General features: G+C 38.6%; 2 protein-coding genes across 6 annotated transcripts in view; both read left to right on the top strand.

The window, feature by feature from the left end:
- The window catches only part of JKAMP (JNK1/MAPK8 associated membrane protein), a 449359-nt gene that overhangs the window by 190965 nt on the left and 234686 nt on the right, over positions 1 to 23708 (top strand). The gene's annotated exons all lie outside the window — the stretch shown is intronic.
- DAAM1 (dishevelled associated activator of morphogenesis 1) overlaps positions 1 to 23708 on the top strand; it is a 231632-nt gene that overhangs the window by 118012 nt on the left and 89912 nt on the right. For all 5 annotated transcript variants that reach the window (XM_069092062.1, XM_069092064.1, XM_069092063.1 and 2 more), the window contains one exon: positions 9112 to 9201. In XM_069092062.1, coding sequence (XP_068948163.1) covers positions 9112 to 9201 — 90 coding nt within the window. The remainder of the gene's footprint in view (positions 1 to 9111; positions 9202 to 23708) is intronic.

Below are 23708 nucleotides of genomic sequence, written 5' to 3'. Positions count from 1 at the left end.
TACATCTCTCATATTTGATCCTGTCTCTTGGTTCACGCAGTTACCATCTTGGTCACGAACTCAATCACCTCTTGCTTGGGTTGTTGCACCACCCTTTTAATTGTTCTCCCTGCCTCAAGTCTCTCCATACTTTTGTCCTTTCTCCACAATGGTGCCAAAGTAATTTTCCTTAAGCTCGATATGACCATATTCCTCCACTTCTCAGTAGACTCCAGTGGCTTCCTGTCACCTTTAAGATAAAATGTAAACTGTTTATTTTTAAAGCCCTATGTAACCAAGCCTGTTTTTTCCAAATAAAATTAAACTTCCTGAGCATTCTTCCTTCTCGACAAACTGGCCTACCCTGCTTCTTCTACACTCCACCTTACCTTTGTACCTTTCACAAACTATTCCAATATTTCCTGAAATGCACTTTCTTCTTACCAACTCACCACTCTTCTTTTAAGAATGCTCCAGCAGCAAAATCTTCTGCATAAACCCTTCCCTGGTGCGTTTCTTCCCAAACTACCTGTAATGCCAAGCAAAGGCAACCTCTAAGGTTTAGAATACCAGCATAGTAACTCTCCAATCACAAAATCTCTCTTCTCAAATGGAGATTAAGATTAGTTTCCAGTCATAAACAAAGTGTATTTATTTGGTCAATCACAGAGCACAAAAAAGTCAAGTTTCCCACCCCTGGATTACAACTGAATTACAATTATCATCATTTAATGCCAAGCACCTTCTCAGAAGGGGCAGTGGAGAGCACAAAGGCCAACTAACCCTTAGCTACAACAAGGTTAAGGTATCTTCACAGCATTCAATACCCAGGTAGAAGTCTTTTCTTCATCTTGACCTGAGGCAAGTTCTCAGCAATCTCTGTTCCTGGAGAGACAAGGTTAACAAAGCCACAATATACATTGCCAGTGTCCTCATCAATTCACTCTCTGCCTGCAGAACAGTCCCAGGACCCCTGAAAACATCAGCAAGACCCTCTTCTAGGATTTCTGTAAACATACAACAAGAAAATCCTTCTTCAGGGCTTCTGAACCAACAGTAAGGTTTCAGGACCTCTGTAACAACAGCACTGTCCTTCACCAGCAGACGAATCTGGCAAAACATCAAAACAGACAGACAGAATACTGGATGGGAGCTCTCAAAAGTCCTGGGGGCTCCAACTGGCTCTCAGCAATCTTCCACAACGCTGCTCCCAAAAGTTCTTCTGCCTCTCTTCTCAGGCCTTCTCTCTGCTTGTGCCTCTCTAAATCCATGGCACCAGCTCCTCCCAGTTCTGCCCTCTCTTTTTGTCAACAAGTCCATCCCACAAGTGGTATTCACAAGCTCTGGGTTTCAACACTCAACCTGAAAACCAAGCCAATCCAGGGGGATCTTTAAATTCCATTACTATTACACTACCTCATATTTGATACTTTGCATATTTTGGTGTCTGTTCACTTTTTATTTATGCTGTCTGTATTTTTATGTGTACTTATGTATTTCTCCCATTGTAACTACAAATAGACATTATTTCAGTCTTCATACTTGCTTCTTCAACACATTGCATCTTTAATAAATACTTGCTCTTTAATTGATAATAAACTGCTACCTGGGCACCTCAAGCAGTTGCTGCACATGGATTGCAAAATTCTGCAACTCTGCCTCCCATATCACCTCATGTCTACATCAGGTGCTCCTCAGAAAGTTGGGTTTTCGCTCTAGAGCAAGATACCTAAAAAGCCCCTTTTTGTTTAGGACCAAGTAAGTCATACAGAATAAGCAGGTACAAGTAGGTATGATATTTTACCTCCCCCTACAGCCAACTCACTCTTATTTGAAACTTACCTATTGATATCAAAGGGCACTATCATCTTTCTTCTGATCATGCAAGTTTACAATCTCATCATTATCCTCTCTTCTCCACTGTCCTTCACCCTACATATCCAATCAGTTGCTAAGTCTTGTTATTTTCTACCTCCATATCTGTCCCCTTCTCTCTACTCATCAGCCTCCACCATACTTCATACTTTTATCACCTCTTGTCTGAAATAATACAATAAGCTTAATTGCTTTTCCTATTTCAAGTCTCTCTGCTCTCCAGTTGTAATGTAATGCCAAGGACAGGCAACTTCCCAAGGTTCAAAATACTAGCATAGGTGCTCTCCATTTTATTCAGTGACAAATTAAAACAGAGAAGATCAAAACATGACATCATTCAAAATACAGCATTTACTAAGTGTGATTAAATAATCTCCAAGTACTACCCCACCCCCGGACCTTATATTCATTCAATCAATTACAAAGTCCCTGTTCTAAATACTATTCCACCCCTAGGCTGTACCTTCATTTAGTCCACCACAAAGCCCCTCTTCTCAAATAGAAATTAGTTTCCAATCATAAGTACATTCATTTGTTCAATCATAGAACACAAAAAGGTAAAAAGTTCCCCACCCCTGGATCACAATTGAATCTACCCCAGAGTTACAACAAGTTTAAGCACAGCACTTAATACCCAAATGGAGGTCTTTTCTTCATCTTGACAGGAGGCAAGTTCTCAGCAATCTTTGTTCCTGGGGAGACAAAGCTTAGCAAGGCCACAAGATACATTGCCAATCTCTTCATTAATTCATTCTCTGTCTGCAGAACAGTCCTAGGACCCCTGAAAACATTAGCAAAACCTTCTTCCAGGATTTCTGTAAACATACAACAAGAAAATCCTTCTTCAGGGCTTCTGAACCAACAGCAAGGTTCCAAGAATTCTGCAACAACAGCACTGTCCTTCACCAGTGGACAGTATTCACTCTCTGTTTGCAGAACAGTCTCAGTAGCTCTGAACCAACAGCAAGGTTCCAAGAATTCTGCAACAACAGCGCTGTCCTTCATCAGTGGACAGTATTCACTCTCTGTCTGCAGAACACTCTCAGTAGCTCTGAACCAACAGAAAGGTTCCCAAACTTCTGCAGCAACAGCACTGTCCTTCACCAGTGGACAAATCTGGCAAAACAACATCAAAACAGACAAAGTACCAGCGTAACAGCCATGTATCCTTAGTCCTTGGAAGCTCCGGGTGGCAGCTCTCAAAAGTCCTGGGCAATTCAAAGTGGCCCTCAGCAATCCTCTCAGTCTCTCTCTGCCTCCAAAGGTGCTGCTTCCAAAAAGTTCTTCTGCCTCTCTCTTGTCTCTCCCCAAATCTACGTCACCAGCTCCTCCCAGTTCAGCACTCTCTTTTCAGGTCAACAAGTCCATCCCACAGGTGGGATTAACAAGCTCTGGGTTTTAACACAATCAAACCAAAAACCAAGCCAATACAGGGGAATCTTTAAATGCCATTACTATTACACCAGTTCCATCTTCTACATAGCTGCCTACAGGCCTGACAATATGATTTTCCATTGAGTAAACTCTACTGACTCACTATTTACTCTAGGACCAGTTACCAATTCATATTTATGTCATTCTTTTAAAAATTTTGATTTCTGTGTAAATTTTATAATTTACATAATTATTAGCACAGTAGTTAATGTTTGCACATTTAGAAAGAAATAAATGTGGGGGCAACAGATTTTTTAATTGGGGTACACAATTTTTAGAAGTTTAAAGCTTGATGTCCTACCTCAATGTGGATCATAGTTCTTTCATGTTGTTGGGATCATGTGTCTGACTTAGACAGGTACCTTGTTCATGCTTTATGTCAGGATGAAATGAGACACTTGTATGTAGGCCATTCACATAGCCTACATAGGGATGTAAGATGCACACAAAAAGTGACCACCACAGTAATGGACTCCACCTCCACATGGGTGAACTGAACCATGAGGCCAACTGAATGATTGGCCAGTGTGTTTGTGGACCTGCCATATCATGGGAAAGTCCAGCTGAGATGTTCACTTTCTACTTTGAGCTCAATACCCCACCTCTTCCATGTGTTCTACCTCCACAGAGTTTCCATCTCCCCCCAACCCCACTCTTTGTGTGTGCAAAGGGATGTTTACTTAGCCCTAATATAGAAAGGATATAAAATAGGGATCCAAACACCCAGGTCAGATCCCCCTCACCTCCATATGAATATGAATCTGATTAGCAAGGCAGGCTGTTATGATTCCCTGGTGTTAGGGCAAGTCTGAAGGGTATAGACTCTAATGGGTAGGCTTTTTTATGTCCTTAGGTGACTAGGAAACCAAATCATTTCAGCCAGAGGTACCAGAAAAAAAAAATTTACAAAGGGAGATTCAACTTGAGCCTTGACTCAATCCCACGCCCCACTGATCTGACCTACCTTTTAGGGAAAATATAGCTTAACCCAAATTGGGTATAGGGTAAGGGTAGAGTGACCCAAGTAAATGATCCTATCACACATATAATCTTCTTGAATTGCTGTGGCTTTAAAAATTCATTGCCTTCTGGTGATGAATCTCTCCAAATTTATCTAGGCCTAGTTTTATATGACAGATTATATGTCTATCTCTCAGGTTGGTACTTAAAGTCATTTTAATGTCTTTTGTCTTGGTGGCAGTGTTTTTTAAAATTTTATTTGCAATTCCACATTCTTTCTCTCTTTGCACCCTGTTCCTTACCTATTGAGAAGGCAAAAAATTTGATACTTATTATACATATGCAGTCATGCAAAACTTATTTCCACATCAACCATATTTCTGAGGGGAAAAAAGGCAAGAAAAATAAAGGAAAAAATATATACTTCAATCTGTACTCTTGAGTTCATTAGTTCTCTATCCGAAGGTAAATAGCATTTTGTGTTATGAAACCTTTGGAGTTGTGGCTCATTGTATTAATCAGAATTGTATTTCATAGTTGATTATCCCTACAATTTTGTTGTTGCCCTGAAGATTGTTCTCCTGGTTCTGCTCACTTCACTTTTCATTAGTTTTATATAGATCTTCCCAGATTTTTCTGAAACCATCCCCTTTATTGGCAAAGTCTTCAAGAATCCAGGATCCACCTCCATAACATGATGTAGTATCAAAGGTCTTTAGTAGAGTAAATGGCATATAATTGACAATTTTTTTTTAATTTTGAGAAAAGCCTATATGGGGAAAAATGAGCCATAAAAATCTCAAATTCATATGAGAGGAATGTCTAGGTATAGAGCGGTTTCCTGCTTTATTTTCATAGCACAACTTCATTCTCCTTTAATTGGTTTTTAAAAATATATTTCAGGAAGAGTAAAATTAGTACTTCTCCACAAATAAACATGGGGTTATTTCTGCAAAGCCTAAGGTATAAAGAGAACTCCAGGAGCAGGCAAAATGTCTCCAAAGATGAAAATGTTTGCATATAAAGTTAATAAACACAATAGAGAAGTCATACTACCAAGAAGGTTATACTTTCTAGTCAACTACCACACAGAGGCAAATTGAGAGAGAAAAAAGTGGTTACTTAAGGACTTAACTGATGAAGAAATGTAGAGAAATTCAGCTAACTCCATTGTTCTTTTTCAGCTGAAGATTTGATTTCTCAACATTCCAAATCAGTATTCACTTTTCATTCTTTGTTAGCTTGATAGATGACACTTTCCTACAGTAGCCAATAGTGAGACTTGTTCCCAACACAGTTACATCTACCTTTATCCTTCAACACTCCCCAGATCCATCCCCTCTCTCCACTTCTGAGAGGACACCTTAAGTTCAACATGTCCCAAACTGAATTCTTTATCTTCTTCCCCTCCATTCTTCTACTCTAGAGAGAGAATGCAATGCCAGGTACTGTGCTAAGCTCTGGGAATACTAGAACCTGAAAACAAGATGGTTCCTGCTCCCAGTGACCTTAAATTCTAAAAAAAGAAGACAAAACATAAAGGGGACCTGGAAAGAGTGGGGTTGGGGGAAGATGGAAACTGTGGAGGTAGCGCACATGGAAGAGATGGGGTATTGAGCTCAAAGTAGAGAGTGAACATCTCAGCTGGACTTTTTCATGATGTGGCAGGTCCACACAGACACTGGACAATCATTCAGTTGGCCTCAGAGTTCAGTTCACCTGTGTGGAGGTGGAGCCCACTACTGTGGTGGTCACTCTTTGTGTTTCTTATTATTTTTTTTTGCTGAACCTTCAACACAGATTCTCGTTTTCTTTTCAAATACTGAAAGTCCTATGGATTTTTAATACCATTTCTATAAAAATTTGACTGCTCAGCAACTGAACAAATAAACAGTGAGAACATGTATATGGATTCCTGAGGAGTATAAATGCAATTCTTTGGTGTTCTTTTGGAATTATTTCAGACAGAGTCAGTTTTGTAGAGTAACTTTCAAGTTAGCTAATATTTCTTTGAGGGTTTTCTCTTGTCTCATTTGACTAATGATGGCATAAATCTCTGACCTGGTATGTTTTTACACAACTACTGAGAACCTGAGAGAGTAAGATATAAGCAAACCAGGCCACTGTGAAAAAGAATTACTGTTGTACCAACATGTAACTCAACAGGAAGGAATGGATAGGGACCTGGTCCTGAAGATGGGAAGACCTGAGTTCACATAAGGACTCATACATTTACTTTCTGTGTGTGACCCTGGGCAAGTCACTTAATATGAGGAGGTCAGACTTATTGGTGTCTAAGTTCTCTTCTATGATCCCATGACCAAGTTAGTGAAGGCCCTTGAGTTCATATTGTTGAACTGAGGATATTTAGTTGAAGGCACTGAAGCTATTTAGATTGCATGTGACTGAGAGAAGGATCATAGTTTTCTTTGAGAATTTGAAGGTCTGTTGTCATAATGGCAGAGAAGGGTAAAGCCTGGATCTCTGGAGTAATATTGCCTTGAGGTAGATTTGGGCTTACTATGCAGAAAACCAACCTTCTTATCTATCAGTTATCCACAGAAATAGAATGGGTCCCCTCAGGAAGTGGGGAATTACCTTACTAGTGGAGATTGACTGATTACTTGCTAGGTATGTTGCAAAGAGAAGTCTTATTTAGGTATAGGTTGAATTAGGTGGCCTCTGAGATGCCTTCTAACTCAGATTCTGGAATTCCTTAGGCCTACTGGCTCAAAGAGGGGGAGACAAGAAAAAAGCCACAGTAATTAACATCAGAAATAGTCTGTTGTCAGCAAGCATTCATTAAGTGCTTACTGTGTGCCAGATACCATGCTACCAATTAGAGTGTTGAAGATGAATAATGGTTGTGGAATTATGGTAATTATATCACTTGTGTTTGGGTTTACTTTTTACTTTAAAGACCTTGTCTAATGGAGCTTTTAGGGATGAAAGGGACTAAAATCGTGTTTTTGGGTAAAGTGAGAGATTTATACTATCAAAAGAAATAAACTTTTGCCACCATTAGAGATGAATGCTTTGATACATAATAGGAATAGGAAAACAACTTTTTTTTTAAGTGCTACAGTGAGTAGAGCACCAGCCCTGGAGTCAGGAGGGCCTGAATTCAAATGTGACTTCAGACACTTAACACTTACTAGATGTGTAACTTTGGCTAAGTCACAACCCCAATTGCCCTGCCTTCCTCCCTCCAAAAAGCAAAAACAAAACAAAACAAAACAAAAAAAAAAGTGCTAATATATGCATATATTCTACTTTCAGATAGAATGCATGTATGTAGCTTTTCAGACAGAATTTGAACAGTTTGGGTCAGAAAATAATAATAATATTAGCTAATATTTATATATCACTTAATATGTGCTAGGAACTGTGCTAAGCACTTTACAATTATTAACTCCTTTGATACAACAACCCTGAGAAGTACATTTTTCATTATTTTCATTTGACAAATGAGGAAACTGAGACAAAGAGGTTAAGTGACCAATGTTATAATTGTAGTAAGCGTCTGGCCAGATCTGAGCACAAGCAATCCTGACTCTGGGGCAGCATTTAGTATATTTTGGCGTACGTGTGTGTACACACATGCACTTTGATGTACAATGTAAAGACTCAAATTCCTTTGTGAATGTGAATGAATAATTGAATGATAATTCATTTGTGTGTGTTATAAAGAGGCAGAGAATTATCTTTTATTTATTGAAAGCTGAAGAAATGCGTGTAAAGAAATGGTTACAAGGACACCGAAGAGATATTGGTCTAAGCCGAAGCCTTCAGAGCTGCAAGCTCATTTGCATATAACTGTTTATGACCAGAGGGTAAAATTAATAAAAAAAAAAAAGATAAATAAGCATTTGGAGTATGATTTTAAAAGGACTTTCAGTTTGGTGGGGGGAACAGAGGGGGAGGTAACAGGTACCAAAAAAGTCAGGAGGCTCTCATTTAAGCAAATAAAATGCAGAGAAATTGAATAAAGGAACCCTTTTAGGAAATCTTTATACCAGTCAAGTTGACTTGCTGACTGCTTCCCCTGAGGTCACTTCATCTCTGATCTCTGTGCCTTTTGTCCAAATGATCCCACATTCACCTAGAATGCAGTCCCTCTTCATCTCTGCTTTGCAAAATCCCTAGCTTCCTTCAGAGCTTTATGTAACATGTAGCAAATAAGTGCCTACTGTGTGGCAGGAACTGTGCTAGGCCCTGGACATACAATGACAACGAAATAGTTCCTACCCTCAAGGAGCTTACATTCCATGGAAATCTAGTCAGTAAATCAAGTGCCCTATTTTACTGGAGGCCTTTCCAGTTCCATTCTCCTGGATTCCTCCAGTTGTTAGCTGTAGTTCCTACTAATTTTGTTTGTTTGTCTATGTTTTAATTTGTGTTGCATTTCCTGAATAGAACAGTAGATGCACGATGGCAGGGACTATTTAATTTTTGTGTTTGTATCCCTGCTGTCTTGTATAAAACATGAGATTAATAAAAGTTTTGTGAATGGAAATGAATTAAATGTGTTTGATAAGTTTTTTTTTTTCCCCCTTAGGAAGTATTATAAAAGAACACTTGATTCTTGTACTTGGTAGAGAGCTGGGTTCAGAACCTACCTCTGATACTTACTGGTTACCTTGGATGAGTCACTTAACTTCTGAATCGCAGTTCTTTAACAATAAATACTTTGGGATGTATAGTACCTCTAATACCTCATGTGATATAATGTACCTAAAGTTCTTTCCAAGATTTAAATGACCATATTAATGTCTTCTTTCATGGCAAATTATTGATATTGGTTTAATTTTATTAGGCTTGGAATTTGATATTTTGACCATTTGATATCTCCTTTCTTTTTAGGATGAACTTGACCTCACAGACAAACACAGAGAAGCCATGTTCGAGCTTCCAGCAGAGAAGAAATGGCAAATATATTGCAGCAAGAAAAAGGTCAGAGATGGATGTGTTTCTTTTTAAAATATGACTTAGCTAATATGGAAATGTTTTGCTTGATTGCACATGTATAAACTGTATCAAATCATTTACCACCTCAAGGAGGGATTGGGATAGAAGGAAAAGAATTTGGAACTCAATTTTTTTTTGGTCTTTTGGAGGAGGGAAGGCAGGGAAATTGAGCTTCAGTGAGTTGCCCAAGGTTACATGGCTAGTAAGTGTTGAGTGTCTGAGGCCGAATTTGAAAGCGGGTCCTCCTGACTCCAGGGGTGGTGCTCTATTCACTGCACCACCTAGCTGCCCCAAAATTTAAAAAAAATTAAAATTATTTTTACATGTAATTGGGGAAAAATATTCAAAAAGATAAATAAAATTAGAGTTAGAATTCTTAAATCTCTCATTTAGCACTTTACTGGAGGCAGTTCTTCATATTAAAAGTCTGATGAAAGTATCTGACATACCACCTCCTTATATTTTAGCTATATGAATATACCATCATAAGTATTCTTCCCTCTTTTCACTTACCTTTTAATGATTTCCGTCAAGTTTATCTTAGATCTCAGACTTATGGCTGAATCTTCTTTACTTGAAGTATGAAGTTGGGGAAAATAATTTCACTATTCTCTGCCTCAGTTTTCTAATTTATAAAATAAGTGGGTTGAAGTACAACAGGGATTTTAAATTTTTTTGTGTGTAGAGTGGTCCCCATTGGCTGTCTGGAGAAACCTATGGATCCCTTCTTAAAATACTGTTATCTTAAATTCATAATTGAAGGAAGTGATAACGTTCAATTAGAAGCCAATGAAAATGAAGATGTAAGAGTTTTGCCCCATCTGAATTCACCGATCCCCTGAAATCTATCCATGGAGACCCCACGTCAAGAAACCCTGAATTAGATAATCCTTACAGTCCTTTCCAACTTCTACATTCCTCTTAAAAAATATCTATCCATCACCATAGATTTCCCTACCTTTTGCAAATGTACACACTGCCATTTTTTAGAATCCTTTTCTTCTCCTTTGTCCCTTTCTCTCTCCTTCCTAGACCATGTTTTTTCCTCAACTCCACCCACCATTTCCTTATTCCTGGTATTAATCCTATTCCTGACTGTCAACTCTCCTCGAATGCCACACCTCTTGCTTTATCAAAGACCTGATCTAGGAGCCTTCTAGAAACCAAACCAGGAAAACTGACAAAAAATTAGCAAGACAGCATTAGAGACCTTGATGGTATGTCACAAAACCAGTTGTAGGAGTTCTTACTATATAAAATGAAGCCATTACCTCCCACATAGTTATATGGTCTTATAACTTTTGCAGAGTGTTTTTAATACAAGATATTTTAATATGAAAATAATAATATAAAAAATTATAACACAGTTTTTTAACCGAATGGAAATAAGTATTTAAAAGCTGTGTATTTGAAAACCTTCAGCAATAGTAAATGCAACTAAAAGTATATCACTCACTCCTTATGTCTCTTGGTCTACTCCTTGATATTGTCAGACCAAGTTGGACTAATCAGTTTATGATCAATAAAATTTCAATCTGATCATTTCCTTCCTTTATATTGATTCACTGTGTGGCAGTTCTCCTTATCCATACATATCTGACCACTCAGCAATCCTATTTCAACAAGCTGGTTGCCCTAAATGGTGAATTTTATGTTCTGTGAGTATTACCGTGTTTCCCCGATAATAAGACACTGTCTTATTAATTTTTTTGGAAAGAAAAACACCAAAGGGCTTATTTTCAGGGGAGGGCTTATGTTGTCCTGCCTCAGCTCTCCTCCGCGGCACTGCTCTCAATGGCGCCAGCAAGCAAATCACTGGGGAAGAAAAGGATGACACGCTCACTGCTGCAGCTCTGATTGGATGCAGCTCGGAGCGCTGCATGTGTTTCACGCTCTTCCGATCTTCCGTCAGATACAGAGGGTACCGTAATGTAGCGTGTAGCGCAGGGCATCACCTTCACTACAGTAGCAATCTCAATAGGGCTTATTTTCGGGGGAAGGCTTATTTTAGAGGAATCTTACACAGTAAGGGGAGGGCTTATTTTCCGGATAGGTCTTATTATCGGGGAAACACGGTATCAAAAATAAATTTCAAGAATGAGAGGGAGGTATATGATACTTGTAATATTATCTCCTCTTCACTGTGCTATGGATTTTTTTGTTTTTTGCTTAAACTTAGGGCAATATGGAATGAAGTTTGAGGTCAAGAGTTGACAAGGGAAGAGGAGAGGCCAGAAATGGAAGTAGGTTACAGAGAGAGGGGAAAGTTTCCTTCTTCCTTCAGGTTTTTTTTTTTTTTTATTACACCCATGACAGTAATTGAAAGTTAATCATGGAAAGTACTGACCTTCACATGAGGAAAAAGCAACCTCTGGGGGGTTATGACCTCAGACCAACAGCTGCTGCCCATTTTTCAACTTGCCAGTTTACAGTTTCCCATTGTAGTATTCCATTTCATGTGTTGGTGATGGCAGATGCTTTTTAGAAAAAAAGAACGTATGTGGACACTAGCTACTGAGTTCCATCTCTTGATAAATGAGTCAGTCTTACTGGTAAGAGTCCAGTTTTCACTGGATAGCTTGAAATGCAGAGACTCCTACTGTCCAATCATTCCTTGTTCCATAAGCTTGGATTTGATATGTGACTTGGAAGACAAAAAAAAGATCTCTTAAGTCCTTTGGGGAATCATGTGGGGCTCATGGATCTCATGGATGATAATTGGCTAACTAAAAGGATATTTATGGTTAAAAGCAGTCAGATTAATACCATCAAAATATACCTTATAATATTTAAGTAGAAAATTTGAAGCAAACCAGAATAGATAATGTTTGATTAGAGCTCCTTACTGAGCTTGTGATATTTGTTTGCCCAGTGTGTTTCCATATTCTAAAGTTAGGAAGAGTTACAAGTCTTATAGTAGTCATATACTAAAAAGAGAACCTCTTAGTTGGAAAATAATGAATTTAGAGACCTTTCAAACCAAGCTTATCACAAGTAAGTTGAATTAGGTAAACTTTTCATTTTGTGGGTAAACTTATGAAATCACAAATTTCTCAATCCTTTAAGATTAAGAACTGGAGAATTATGGAAATTCTCACACATACTGAACATGTGAAGTAAGTTTAGCTAAAGCCAATGAAAACATACAGTATGTGTTGGTGATAGGCAAAAATTCTAAGGCAAAAAAAAGTTAACAGAAATTATATGGGTAAGTAAAGCTGAGAATGCTTGACTGGCCATTATTTTTTTTTATTTTCCAACTAAATGTTTCTCCCCCTTTTCTTACAATAACTTGTGATCTGATCTCTGGCTATTTCCCTAGAAAACCATGTTGTGTTCATATCTCATCTTGTACAGGAAGCTTTTCCCAAATCTTCTTGATTCTAGTGCCTTTTCTCTTTTAATGATGGCATATTTTCCCTGTATATGGCTTTGTATGTATTGGTTTGCTTGTTGTCTCCCTCATTAGACTGCAAACAGAGACTATCTTTTCCCTCTTTTTCTATCCCTAGTGCTTAGCACAATGCGTGGCTCTATAAAGGCCTCAGCAGCATCAAAGGAAAGGGTGGGACCCAGATGTCTCACCTGAATTGGCAGTGGCAGAAGCATCCATACTCTTAGAAGTGGTAGAACCAAACTATCCCATGCAAGGGTGTTAAGGAGACTAACCTAAGTACAAAATCTCAAACCTTGAACTGAGACTGAAAATAGGAGTAAACATAAGAAAAAACTCACAAGGCACAACGAAGTACTATGGATTAAGAGAAAACCCAAGAGGTAATCAGGAAAAGAGTGTAACTGCCCAACAACAACAAGTAGCTCAGAGGGAAAAGAAGCTTGGCCAAAAGGACTAAAATAGTAGAAAAAATGAAGTAATAGTAAAATCAAATTAGAAATAAAATGAGAGTTTGGAAAGAAAAAAAGAAAGGAGAACAAATAGCTTAGAAATTGAAGGTAGAAAACCTTACCCAGGAGTAGATTACTTCAAAATACTGAATAGAAGAAACAAACTGAGATCCACACATTAGCACAAAGTCTAAAGATCTTTTTAAAAATTGTTTAAAAAAAAATAACCAACCTAAGGGCAGCTAGGTAATATAGTGAATAGAGCACTGACCCTGCAGTCAGGAAGACCTGAGTTCATCTAGCCTCTGACATTTACTAGCTATATGACCCTGGGCAAGTCACTTAACCCTGATTGCTCAAAAAAAAAAAGTAATCAACCTGTAAAAGAGGACAAGAGAATTTAAAATTATAAAATTCCCTGAAAGCCATGATCAAATTAAAAATCTGGATGTTATTTTCCAAGAAAGCATAAAGGACAGCTGAGTGGCACAGTAAATAGAGTGCCAGGCCTAAAAAACTCATCTTTATTAGTTCAAATCTGACCTCAGACACTTATCAGCTGTGTCACCTTGGGAAGTCACTTAACCCTATTCACCTTAGTTTCTTCATCTGTAAAATGAGCTGGAGAAGGAAATGGCAAACCACTCCAGTATCTTTGCCAAGAAAACCCTAATGGGGTTCACAGGGAGTTGGGCATGACTAAAAGATGACTAAACAACAGCTAACTGGATGTTATTGGAACCATAGGGCAAAGTGAAGATAGAAAGAATTGACTGTTAACCTCTTGAAAGAAACCCCTGAACTGAAAACACCTAGGAATGTCATGGGTCCAATGCAAGGGCACTCACAGGACTTGTTCATCTCTTCTAGATGTACTTGGATTCCAAGAAGTTGCTTGCCTCTCCAAGTCTTTTTCATTTGAACAACTATTGAAGCGCCTAGGTGGTATAGTGGACAGAACATTGGACTTGGAGTCAGGAAGACCTGAATTTAAATTTGGCTTTAGATACTTATTAGCTGGGTTTTGTAGCAGCTGTACAGAGCCATAGATAGAAAAAGAATGAAGATTAGGGAGAAGAGGGATTGGGATGAAGGTTTCACCTAGAGGGGTTGCCTTTGGTGCAATGCAAAGGTAAAGTCTTCCTCAAAGACTATAGGAAAGATTGAGAAAATGATAGATTGAGAAAATGTCAAGGTTTTGATTAGAGAAGACGAGAGAGGCCAGTGGTTTCGATTAGGAGAGGTCTTCTGCTGGAAAGGAAAGAGAAGGCTTGAGAAGAAAAGATTTGGAGTAGTTACTGCTGAAATTGCTACTGAGCAGGGATTCTTAATTGTGGGGTTTTTTTTCCTGTTCCTTTGACAGGCTGGTACAGCCTATGAACCCTTTCTCAGAATGGTTCTTTAAATCCGTAAAATATATAGGATTATACACACGTTTGTTGGAGCAATATATAGAACAATTTATTCTCATTCTCTCTCTCCCCCTACTGTGCCCCTCCCCCCCTGCTCCCCCCCAGGTTCCCACACCCTAAGTTTATATAGTAGACTAGGGATGAATAGAAGCATTGTGTTTATGGCAGCGAGGGCCCAGTTGATATCAGGTAACAAAAACTTGGTCATACACCTAGTCAATAATGTGACTGTGACTTCTAGCACAGGTGAGCAATATACAGGAACAGAGGGAGTAGATGGCAGGGGTAATTTAAGGTTGGAGTTTGGCAAGAAGGCAAGAACTGAGATAATATAAAGGGAGAAGGGATTTCAGAGTAGTAGACAATATAGTTTAATGGGTTAATTATGGAAAGGGATGGGAACAAACATTTATTAAGCATTTGCTATGTGTCAAGTACTATATGAAATAAAATATATAAATTCAATTATATTACACATAATATATATTAATTAAATATATTATACACATACAAACTAAATATACACATATAATTAAATATCTTCAATACTGTCTTATTTGAGTCTCACAACATCCCTGTGAAGGTGTTATCATCCCCAATTTACAGTTAAGGAAACTGAAGCAGGTTATATGATTTTCCCGGGGTCACTAGCCACTAAATGTCTGAGGTCAAATTTGAACTCAAGTCTTCCTGGTTCCAGGCCCAGCCAACACTCTTATCCCCTGGTCCATGTACCCACCTGTGTAACTGTTAAGTGACTCTTCATGTTACACGTGAATATGTGATTGCTTGCAAAAACTGAATTATATTTCCCCCTCTCAGCTGCCAAGTTCATGTTTGGTCTCAGCTAAATTAAACTATTTTCAAGAATCCTTCACAGCCGTTTCCACATATGAGCATTAGTGGTCCTAATTGTCATGAAGTACTTGCAGCTCAAGGGCGTTTTTATTTGCAGAGCTTTTGCATTGGGTACCACAGCCAGCACTGGTGGTGAGAGATAGCCAGGGAGACTGAGGGAAGGGTCATGTTGTTTTCATTTTGCTGCCTCCTCTTTTGTTGGGTTTTTAAAACCCCTCTATTAGATTCCTTTCTAAAAAGGGAGCCTCTCTGTCACTTTGGGAGAGATTAAGATTGTGTCCCAAACCGACATTAGCATGTTGTTCTTTCAGTTGCTGGAGTCAAGAGGCATTCCTATGTGAGAGGGGGTAGGGGGAGTAGTTTTGTCAGAACCAAGATTTGAAGGAATATGTGTGAAAGCCTTTGAATTAAAGACAAAAGAACCAAAGTTGCTTTCCACGCATTTGTCGAATGGACCAACTGGATGGTGGGGAATGGAAGAGGAGATATAAATCCTCTAATACAGTTGTTTCTAATATCCAAGTAAGTGACTGCCAGTAGGAAAACTATGGGAGGGGATTGATGGCTGGCTCAGTATAAGAAAGGAGATCTTTGAGAGATAAAATTTATCACCTAAGTACCTAGACCAGAATAGTTCTATTGCTGAGGTTTTATAAACCTATTCAAGGAAACTTAAGTTGGATCTGAGGGCAGCGTTATAATAAGGAAATGAATTGGTATTAGGAGCAATAGTGCTGAGCAGTAAGATTTTTTCGCTTCTCTTTCATTTGTTGTTCAGCTGTTTTTCAGTAATATCCGATGTTTGTTTTTTTGGCAACGATAATGGAGAGGGTTGTCATTTCCTTCTCCAACTTATTTTACAGATGAGGAACTGAGGCAAATGAGGTTAAGTGGCTTGCCCAGGGTCACCTAGCTAATAAGTGCTTGAGGCTAGATTTGAACTTGGGAAGATGAGTTTTCCTGATTTCAGGCTCAGCCCTCTAAACATCATGCCATCTAGCTATACCTTTCCAAAGATGTCTAAAATTGTGTAAATTAAAATCAAAGAATCTTAGAGCTGGAACAACCCTGAAAAAAGCTACCTTCATTTTATTTTTATTTCATTGCTTTTTTTTGGGGGGGGAGGCAGAGCAATTGGGGTTAAGCGACTTGCCCAAGGTCACATAACTAGTAAGTGTTAAATGTCTGAGGGTAGATTTGAACTCAGGTCCTTTTGACTCAGGGCTGGTGCTCTATTCCCTGCACCACCTAAGCCACCCCAACCTCTCATTTTATAGATGAGAAAATGAAGGCCCAGGGATGTAAAATGATTTGCCCAAGGTTACATAGTAAGTTAGGGGTAGACACAGGCATAGAATCGTTCAAGTTTCCTGCCTCCCAGGACCAAGAAGTATCAGAGGGAGTAGTAGACTCCTTCAGTTTCTGCAATCTCTTGATTCCTTCCTATCTATTTTCTGCTTGCCTTGGGGACCAGATGTTTTTCTCCAAACCCAGAGAAGGAAACAGTAAGAGGAGACAGTCCTTAGGTACTGTGGTATGTCTCTGAGCCTCTGTTTCCTCACCTGTAAATAAAGAGTTTGGACTAGATGACTCCTGATGACTCATCCATGCTCAGAAATATCAATTCTATGGTTGGTCATTGTGCCTGGTCTCCTTTACAGTTCTCACATATAACATGGAGAGGGTTTATTGGGCAAAATGTAAATAGGATTAATGGCTTTTGAAAGATGAAAACTGAAGAAAGGTCAGCTGAATGGGCTCTTTGGGGAAAGAAGGTTAAGAGGTCATTGACTTAATAAGTTTTCAAGTATATAAGCAGGTATTGATTGATAATAGTAACCAGTTGTTCTCCAGCTTTACTTACAGAATAAGAGGAGTCACTGTTAAATAACAGAACAAAGATTTTTTTAAAGTTATTTCTGAACTTCAATTACTTGCAACAGGTAGCCAGGAGAGAATTAGTCGATGAGTTATAGGATGCTTAAAATTTACATAAAATTGTGAGCAATATGCAGGTTAAAAAAAAATGCAAAGCAGCTACTTAAAATAGAAAGTAATCAGAAGTATGTACACACACACACACAGTATGATGCCAGTATTTTTGTTAATACTAGCCCACATTTTCTGTGGTTTACAATTTACAAAGCACTTTGCTTAAAAAAAAAAATACCTGGGAAATAGGACAACTCTTGTTCCATTTTTACAGATTAAGAAACTGAGGCTCAGTGAGGTTAAGTGATTTATTCAACATCATATTGCAACTTTGTGGCCAAGGTGGGATTTAAACTCAAATCTTCTGAATTCAATTCCAACATTCTTTCTATTCTACCACTCTACCTCTTTAGAACCTCCAGAACAAGGATTTTTAAGAAGAATTTTCCAACCCTTGAGTGTAGAAATTGGTTACCAAGGGAAGTAGTAGCATCTCCTCTGGACTGTCTCATTCCCATCTTCGCACCCCCACCTCTGAGGAAAACCATGTTCTTGTCAGTAGAATGTCTTTATAGCCTTTGTTGGATTTAAGAATTCATCATATGTTTATTAAGTGCCAGTATGCTGGGATAAGCCCTGGGGGGAATTAGATAAATGAATTATTCCCCTGCTCTCAGAGAATTAAAGAGCTTATAAAGTAATAGAGGGCTATAGGATACATGCAAATAAAAATATACATTACATATGTAAATGATCAATTTTTTTCTTCATGTCAGGGAATATAGATGTCTATAGACCAGCATATATGGATTTACCTATCATACAAATGACAGGTTATTGGAGTAGTCCTAACTTTTTAAGTAGAAGAAAAGTCTTTTCCTAATTGCGGGTAGTGGGGGAGGTATGGAATGGGATGGAGAGTACCACAAAGGAAATTAAAGGAACATTTTCAGATCAGTTAAAAAAAATATTATCATTAGACTTTGGAGCAAAAGAATTAATGGGTAGTAGTTTTACAATTCATCTAGTGATAATATTAAGAGGTTAAATATAATTTTTTTTTCATTTTAATCAGCACCCAATCTCTTCCCCTTCCAAATGAGCAAAAATACCTCATTTCCTGCTTTGGTGAAGTTCATGATAAAGAAGACTGGTTTGTGAAGTTATGTAATACCATTCATCATCGATTTTGGCAGTAACTGTGATCGTTCTGATCTCAGTCCTGATGAATGTTCCAGTATAGCCTGCAGACTTTCTACAAAAGCATATTCAAACTTTATTCCAGGTTTTACTTCATTTCTTTTTCTCTTCTTCGTGAGTAGAAGGAACTCAATTTGATGACTCATAATTCTATAGCTTTATTTCAAAGGCCAGTGCTATAAAAATAAGTACCCAGTGTTTGCAGAGAATATGCTCATCAGTTGGTCCTGGTGTATTAAGCATTTTCTCCCTTCTGTGATTGCCGTATATACTAAGTCCTAGGTATTAGACTTGGATAATCTCTGATTCTTTGTCTTCAAACCCCTTCATCTTAAAGATAATGAAGCTGTGGACCAATGAAATTACTTTCCCAAGTAACAGAACCAAGTTTCAACTTCAGGTCCTCTGACTTCAAATCTAGCCCTCTTGCTGCTGTTTTATATTTTTGACTTATTTCTCCCATGGTGAAACTTCAGTTGCTAAGCTGCCTGAGGGCTATACTTTTGTCTTTTCCATAGTAATAGTCATGTAAAAAGATTCGGACATACGTGTTTATCTACTAGACTATCACGTGTGCAACTTAATTCTGGAAGAATGAATCCTTTAGACTTGCCTACATGGTAACTTTAAACAGATTTACTGTTATTATTGGTATTGTTGTTACTAACAGTAATAACTAAGAGTTATAAAGTACTATAAAGTTTTCAAAGCACTTTATAAATATTCTCTCATTTGATCCTCACGACAACCCTCAGGAGCGGAGGCTAAATACTTTATAGATGAGGAAACTAAGAGGTTAAAATATTTTGTCATATAACTAGTAAGTATCTGAGGCCAAATCTGAAATCAGGTCTTCCTGACTCTAGGACCAGTTCTCTATCCACTAGGCCATACAGCTGTCTTTCACTGGTGAACTGGGAATGATGGAGATGTTGTTTCTTCTATATACTTGGTGGCAGAGAGAAGAAACTAGACAGCCTGGAAGGAATTCTGGAGCTTTCCTTTTGTCTTGGGTGCTATGGTCTCACCATCCTCCCTGTCTTTGAAGCTTATACTACATCTTTCCTGAAAATGTACAACAGAGAAAATCACCTCAAGAGATTTCAGTTTAGAATAGATTCTGGTTCCTATACAAGGTTCCTATATTTCACCCTTTGCTCTATCTATTCTTAACTGCAGCAATGTACTTTTTCAAAACATTTTCCTTCAGTAAATTTGGTCCAAGTTACAGTTTGGGAGGAAATACTGAGGGACACTGGCATTTTCCAGTAATGACAACCAAGACCCTGGAAGTTATGGGAAAGCCCATGAAGAGAACACAAGGCTTTGTTTCAGGGCAGTGGAACCTGTTGGGATTCTATTTTTAGGTATTTTTCACTCAGCATATTTCCATTACTTAAGCAATATCCAGTTTCCCTAGATCGTTAATGGTAATTTCAATAATTGGAATACCAGTAAACTTAGTGGGAAAAATTTGAATCTGAAAGGAAGCCTTAACTGTTAGCAGCACATACCAAAAACCTACTAAAGAATGCCACCATCTAATTGGGCAGGATCATACATATCTGAAAATAGCATTTAACTCTTATCAACATTACAAGTTTAAAATGGCATGTCGAGGGGGGCAGAGTCAAGATGGCAGAGTAGAAGCAGGACCTCCCCACTGCTCCAGCTTCCACCTTCCCCAATCCATGTAAAAAGGTGACTCTAAACAAATTTTGGAGCTGCAGAACCCACAAAATGACAGAGAGAAGCTAACCTCCTGCTGAGGACAGCCCGGCAGGCTGGCAGCAAGTAGTCAGCACAGTGCTATGGGAACCAAACCCAGCCCCATGCCAAGGCTTTAGCCCCAGGGCAGGCCCGACCAGCCCCTGGGCGGAGGGACCCCAGATCAGCAGCAGCTGTGGCCCTTTCCAGATTTATCAACACATAGATGCGAAGGACAAAGTGAGAGGTCAGTACAGTCTGGACTTTGGGATCCGGTAAGTGGGAGTGTGTGGCTTTTGCCCCTGGGACAAGAAGCCACTGAGATGCCCAGTACAGCCAGCCAGCACCAGGTGGCAGCTTCAGCTCCAGGCCTGCAGAGTGTAGGGGGACCAAGCACTAGTCTGAGGGGTAATCGCTCTTGCTTTAACCTTCTTGCATCTGGATTGCAGTGTAAGGTGGAGGTTCTGGGGTGTGTGTCCAGCTTGCCAGAGCGTGTGGAGACCTCAGAGAGGGCACCCATCTAATACCTCTGGCAGCTGAGAAAACCCCAGCATTTAGGATGAAAGGTCTCCCCTGTCTGGTGGCAGAGTCCTACTGTGGCAAAAAGCCCAGGGGTCAAGTGACTGAGGGGCAACGTGACCAGGCAAAGGAAACAAAGCAGACAGAAGATTCCAACATTACACTCCTATTTTGGGGATAAAAAGGAGGAAAGCATGGAACAGGAGGAAGACAGTGAAGTCAGAACTCCTGCACCAAAGCTTCAAAGGAAAATAAGAGCTGGTTACAGGCCATAGAGGACCTTAAGAAGCAGATAACAGAAGTGGAGGAAAAATTGGGAAGAGAAATGAGAACAATGCAAGAAAATTATGAAATGAGAATCAACAGCCTGAGTGAGGAAAATCATACCTTAAAAAATAGACTAACTCAAATGGCAAAAGAGGATCAAAAAGGCAATGAGGAGAAGAATGCCTTAAAAAGCCAAATTTGCCAGATGGAAAAAGAATCTCAAAAGCTCACTGAGGAGAATCATTGCTTCAGAATTAGATTGTAGAAAATGGAAGCTAATGACTTCATGAGAGATCAAGATGCTGTTAAACAGATCCAAACAAATGAAAGAATAGAAGGCAATGTGAAATATCTCATGGGAAAAAACACTGACCTGGAAAATAAATCCAGGAGAGATCATTAGAAAATTATTGGACTACCTGAAAGCCATTTTCAAAGTAAGAACCTAGAAATCATCCTCCAGGAAGTTCTCAAAGAAAACTGCCCTGATGTTTTAGAACCAGAGGGCAAAGTAGAGGTTGAAAGAATCCACCGATCACCTCCTGGAAAAGATCCCTCCCAAAAAACTTCTAGGAATATTATAGCCAGGTTCTGGAATTCCCAAATCAAAGAGAGAATATTACAAGCAGCCAAAAAGAAACAATTTGAATATTGTGGAAACACAATCAGGATAACCCAGGATCTGGCAGCTTCTACACCGAAGGATTGAAGGGCTTGGAATATGATATTCCAGAGCACAAAGGAGCTGGGATTAAAACCAAGAGTCACCTACCCAGCAAAACTGAGTAATATGTTTCAGGGGAAAATATGGTTATTCAGTGGAATAGAGGACTTTCAAGCATTCTTGATGAAAAAAACAGAGTTGAATAGAAAATTTGGCATTCAGATACAAGAAGTAAGAGAAGCACGAGAAGGTAAACAGGGAAAAGAAATCATAACGAACTTATCAAAGTTGAACTATTAACATTCCTACATGGGAAAACAATAATTGTAATTGATGAAAGTTTTCTCAGGAGTTGAAGGGAATAGAAATATATATGTCTATATATGAGGGTGTATGAGCATATAAATACATATGTGAATATATGTTCACAGGTATACATAGAGGACACAGGACCAATTTAACAGGAGGGGATGATACTTAAAAGGTGAAATTAAGAGGTGAGAGAGGAATATAATGAGGGGAGATGGGGAGAGACAGAATGGGGTAAACTATCTCATATAGAAGAGGCAAGGGAAAATGGTTACAATGCAGGGGAAGAATAGGAAGGCAAAAGGCTATAAACCTTATTCCCATTGAATTTGGCTTGATGAGGGAATGAAATACACACTAAATAGGGTATCTCACCCTCCAGGAGAGTAGGGGGGAAGTGGATGAGAGGGGAGATGATGGAAGGGAGGGCAGGCTGGGGTGGAGGGAAGTTGGAAGCACCCACTTTTGAAAAGGGACATGATCAAAGTAAAGAATAGAACAAGTGGGAGGTGGGATAGGAGGGAGGGAAATATAGTCAGTCTTTTACAATATATCTAATAAGTTATTTTTTGCATTAGCCACACATGTACAACCTATACTGAACTGCTAATCTTACCAGTAAGGGTGGATGACAAGGGAGAAAGGGAATGAATCTGGAATTCAAAGTTTTAAAATCAAATATTCAAATATATAAATATATGTTTATATACTATTATTAATACTATTTTACATGTAATTGGGAAATAAGATATACAGGCACTGGGGCATAGAAATCCACTGGAAAAGTCCACAGGGGTATGGAATTAAATATGGGAGAGAGCAGATTGGAGGAGGGGATATCCTGTGGGACTGCTATTTTGGGGCGGTGGGTTGGGGAAAAATGGGGAGAAAATTTGTAACTCAAAATGTGGCAGAAATGAATGATGTAAATCAGAAGTTAACAAAGCATTTGAAAAATAAAAAAATAAAATTTCATGTGATTTAGGTTATATATAAAGAATGATACCAAGATGCTCAGGGGCTAGATTAGAATGTGAAGAAAGTGTTAATGATAGTTCTTAGGGAGCCCACCATCACATAAATAGCGATAAAAATGTGGCAGCTTCGTTGCACAGTAGGTAGAGCTCTGGATGTGAAGTCAGGAAGACCTGAGTTTTAATGCTGCCCCAGAAATTTAGTAGCTGTGTGATCCTGGACAAGTCACTTAAATTCTCTCTGCCTCAGTTTACTCATTTGGAAAATGAAGATAGTAATAGCACCTACTTCACAGGGTTGTTGTAGAGATCAAAAGAGGAAACATGTAAAGCACTTGCAAACTTCAAAGCCCTATGTAAATATTAAATACCATATCTTAGTCTAATAGGATCCATATTATCTCTGCGAGTTTCCTCTACCCACTTACGTGATATCCTCATATCCTAAGATTCTTATGTCTTCTACGGTGGGGAATTATGGTGATCTAAGCTCTGCTGTGAATTTTTAACAGGTCAAAAATCAAAGAAAACAAAGAATATCTCAATTACCAACCCCTGCTGCTTCTGTCTTAGACAGAAAACCCAGACTTAAATTCCAGAATAATCCATAAACTTGCTCTAAATTCTGAAACTTGACGTTTTTACACATACCTGTCTCCCATAAAAGGTTTGTTGTTTTTTTTTTAAAGAAAGGTTTAGAACTTCTGATCCTTTTCCTTCAAAGGCTTTGTAGTATTATTATTTTTTGATCAGTCATAGTAATCACTGTTTCTAATGCCCAAAGAGCATAGGATATAATAATTA

This window comes from Petaurus breviceps, unplaced genomic scaffold, assembly GCF_028583685.1.
Source record: "Petaurus breviceps papuanus isolate PSGF00001 unplaced genomic scaffold, PetGlider_PUasm1.0 189, whole genome shotgun sequence".
NCBI classification, from domain to species: Eukaryota; Metazoa; Chordata; class Mammalia; order Diprotodontia; family Petauridae; genus Petaurus; species Petaurus breviceps.
The sequence above is the reverse complement of the archived record's forward strand: the minus strand, read 5'-3'. Positions and strand labels throughout refer to the sequence as shown.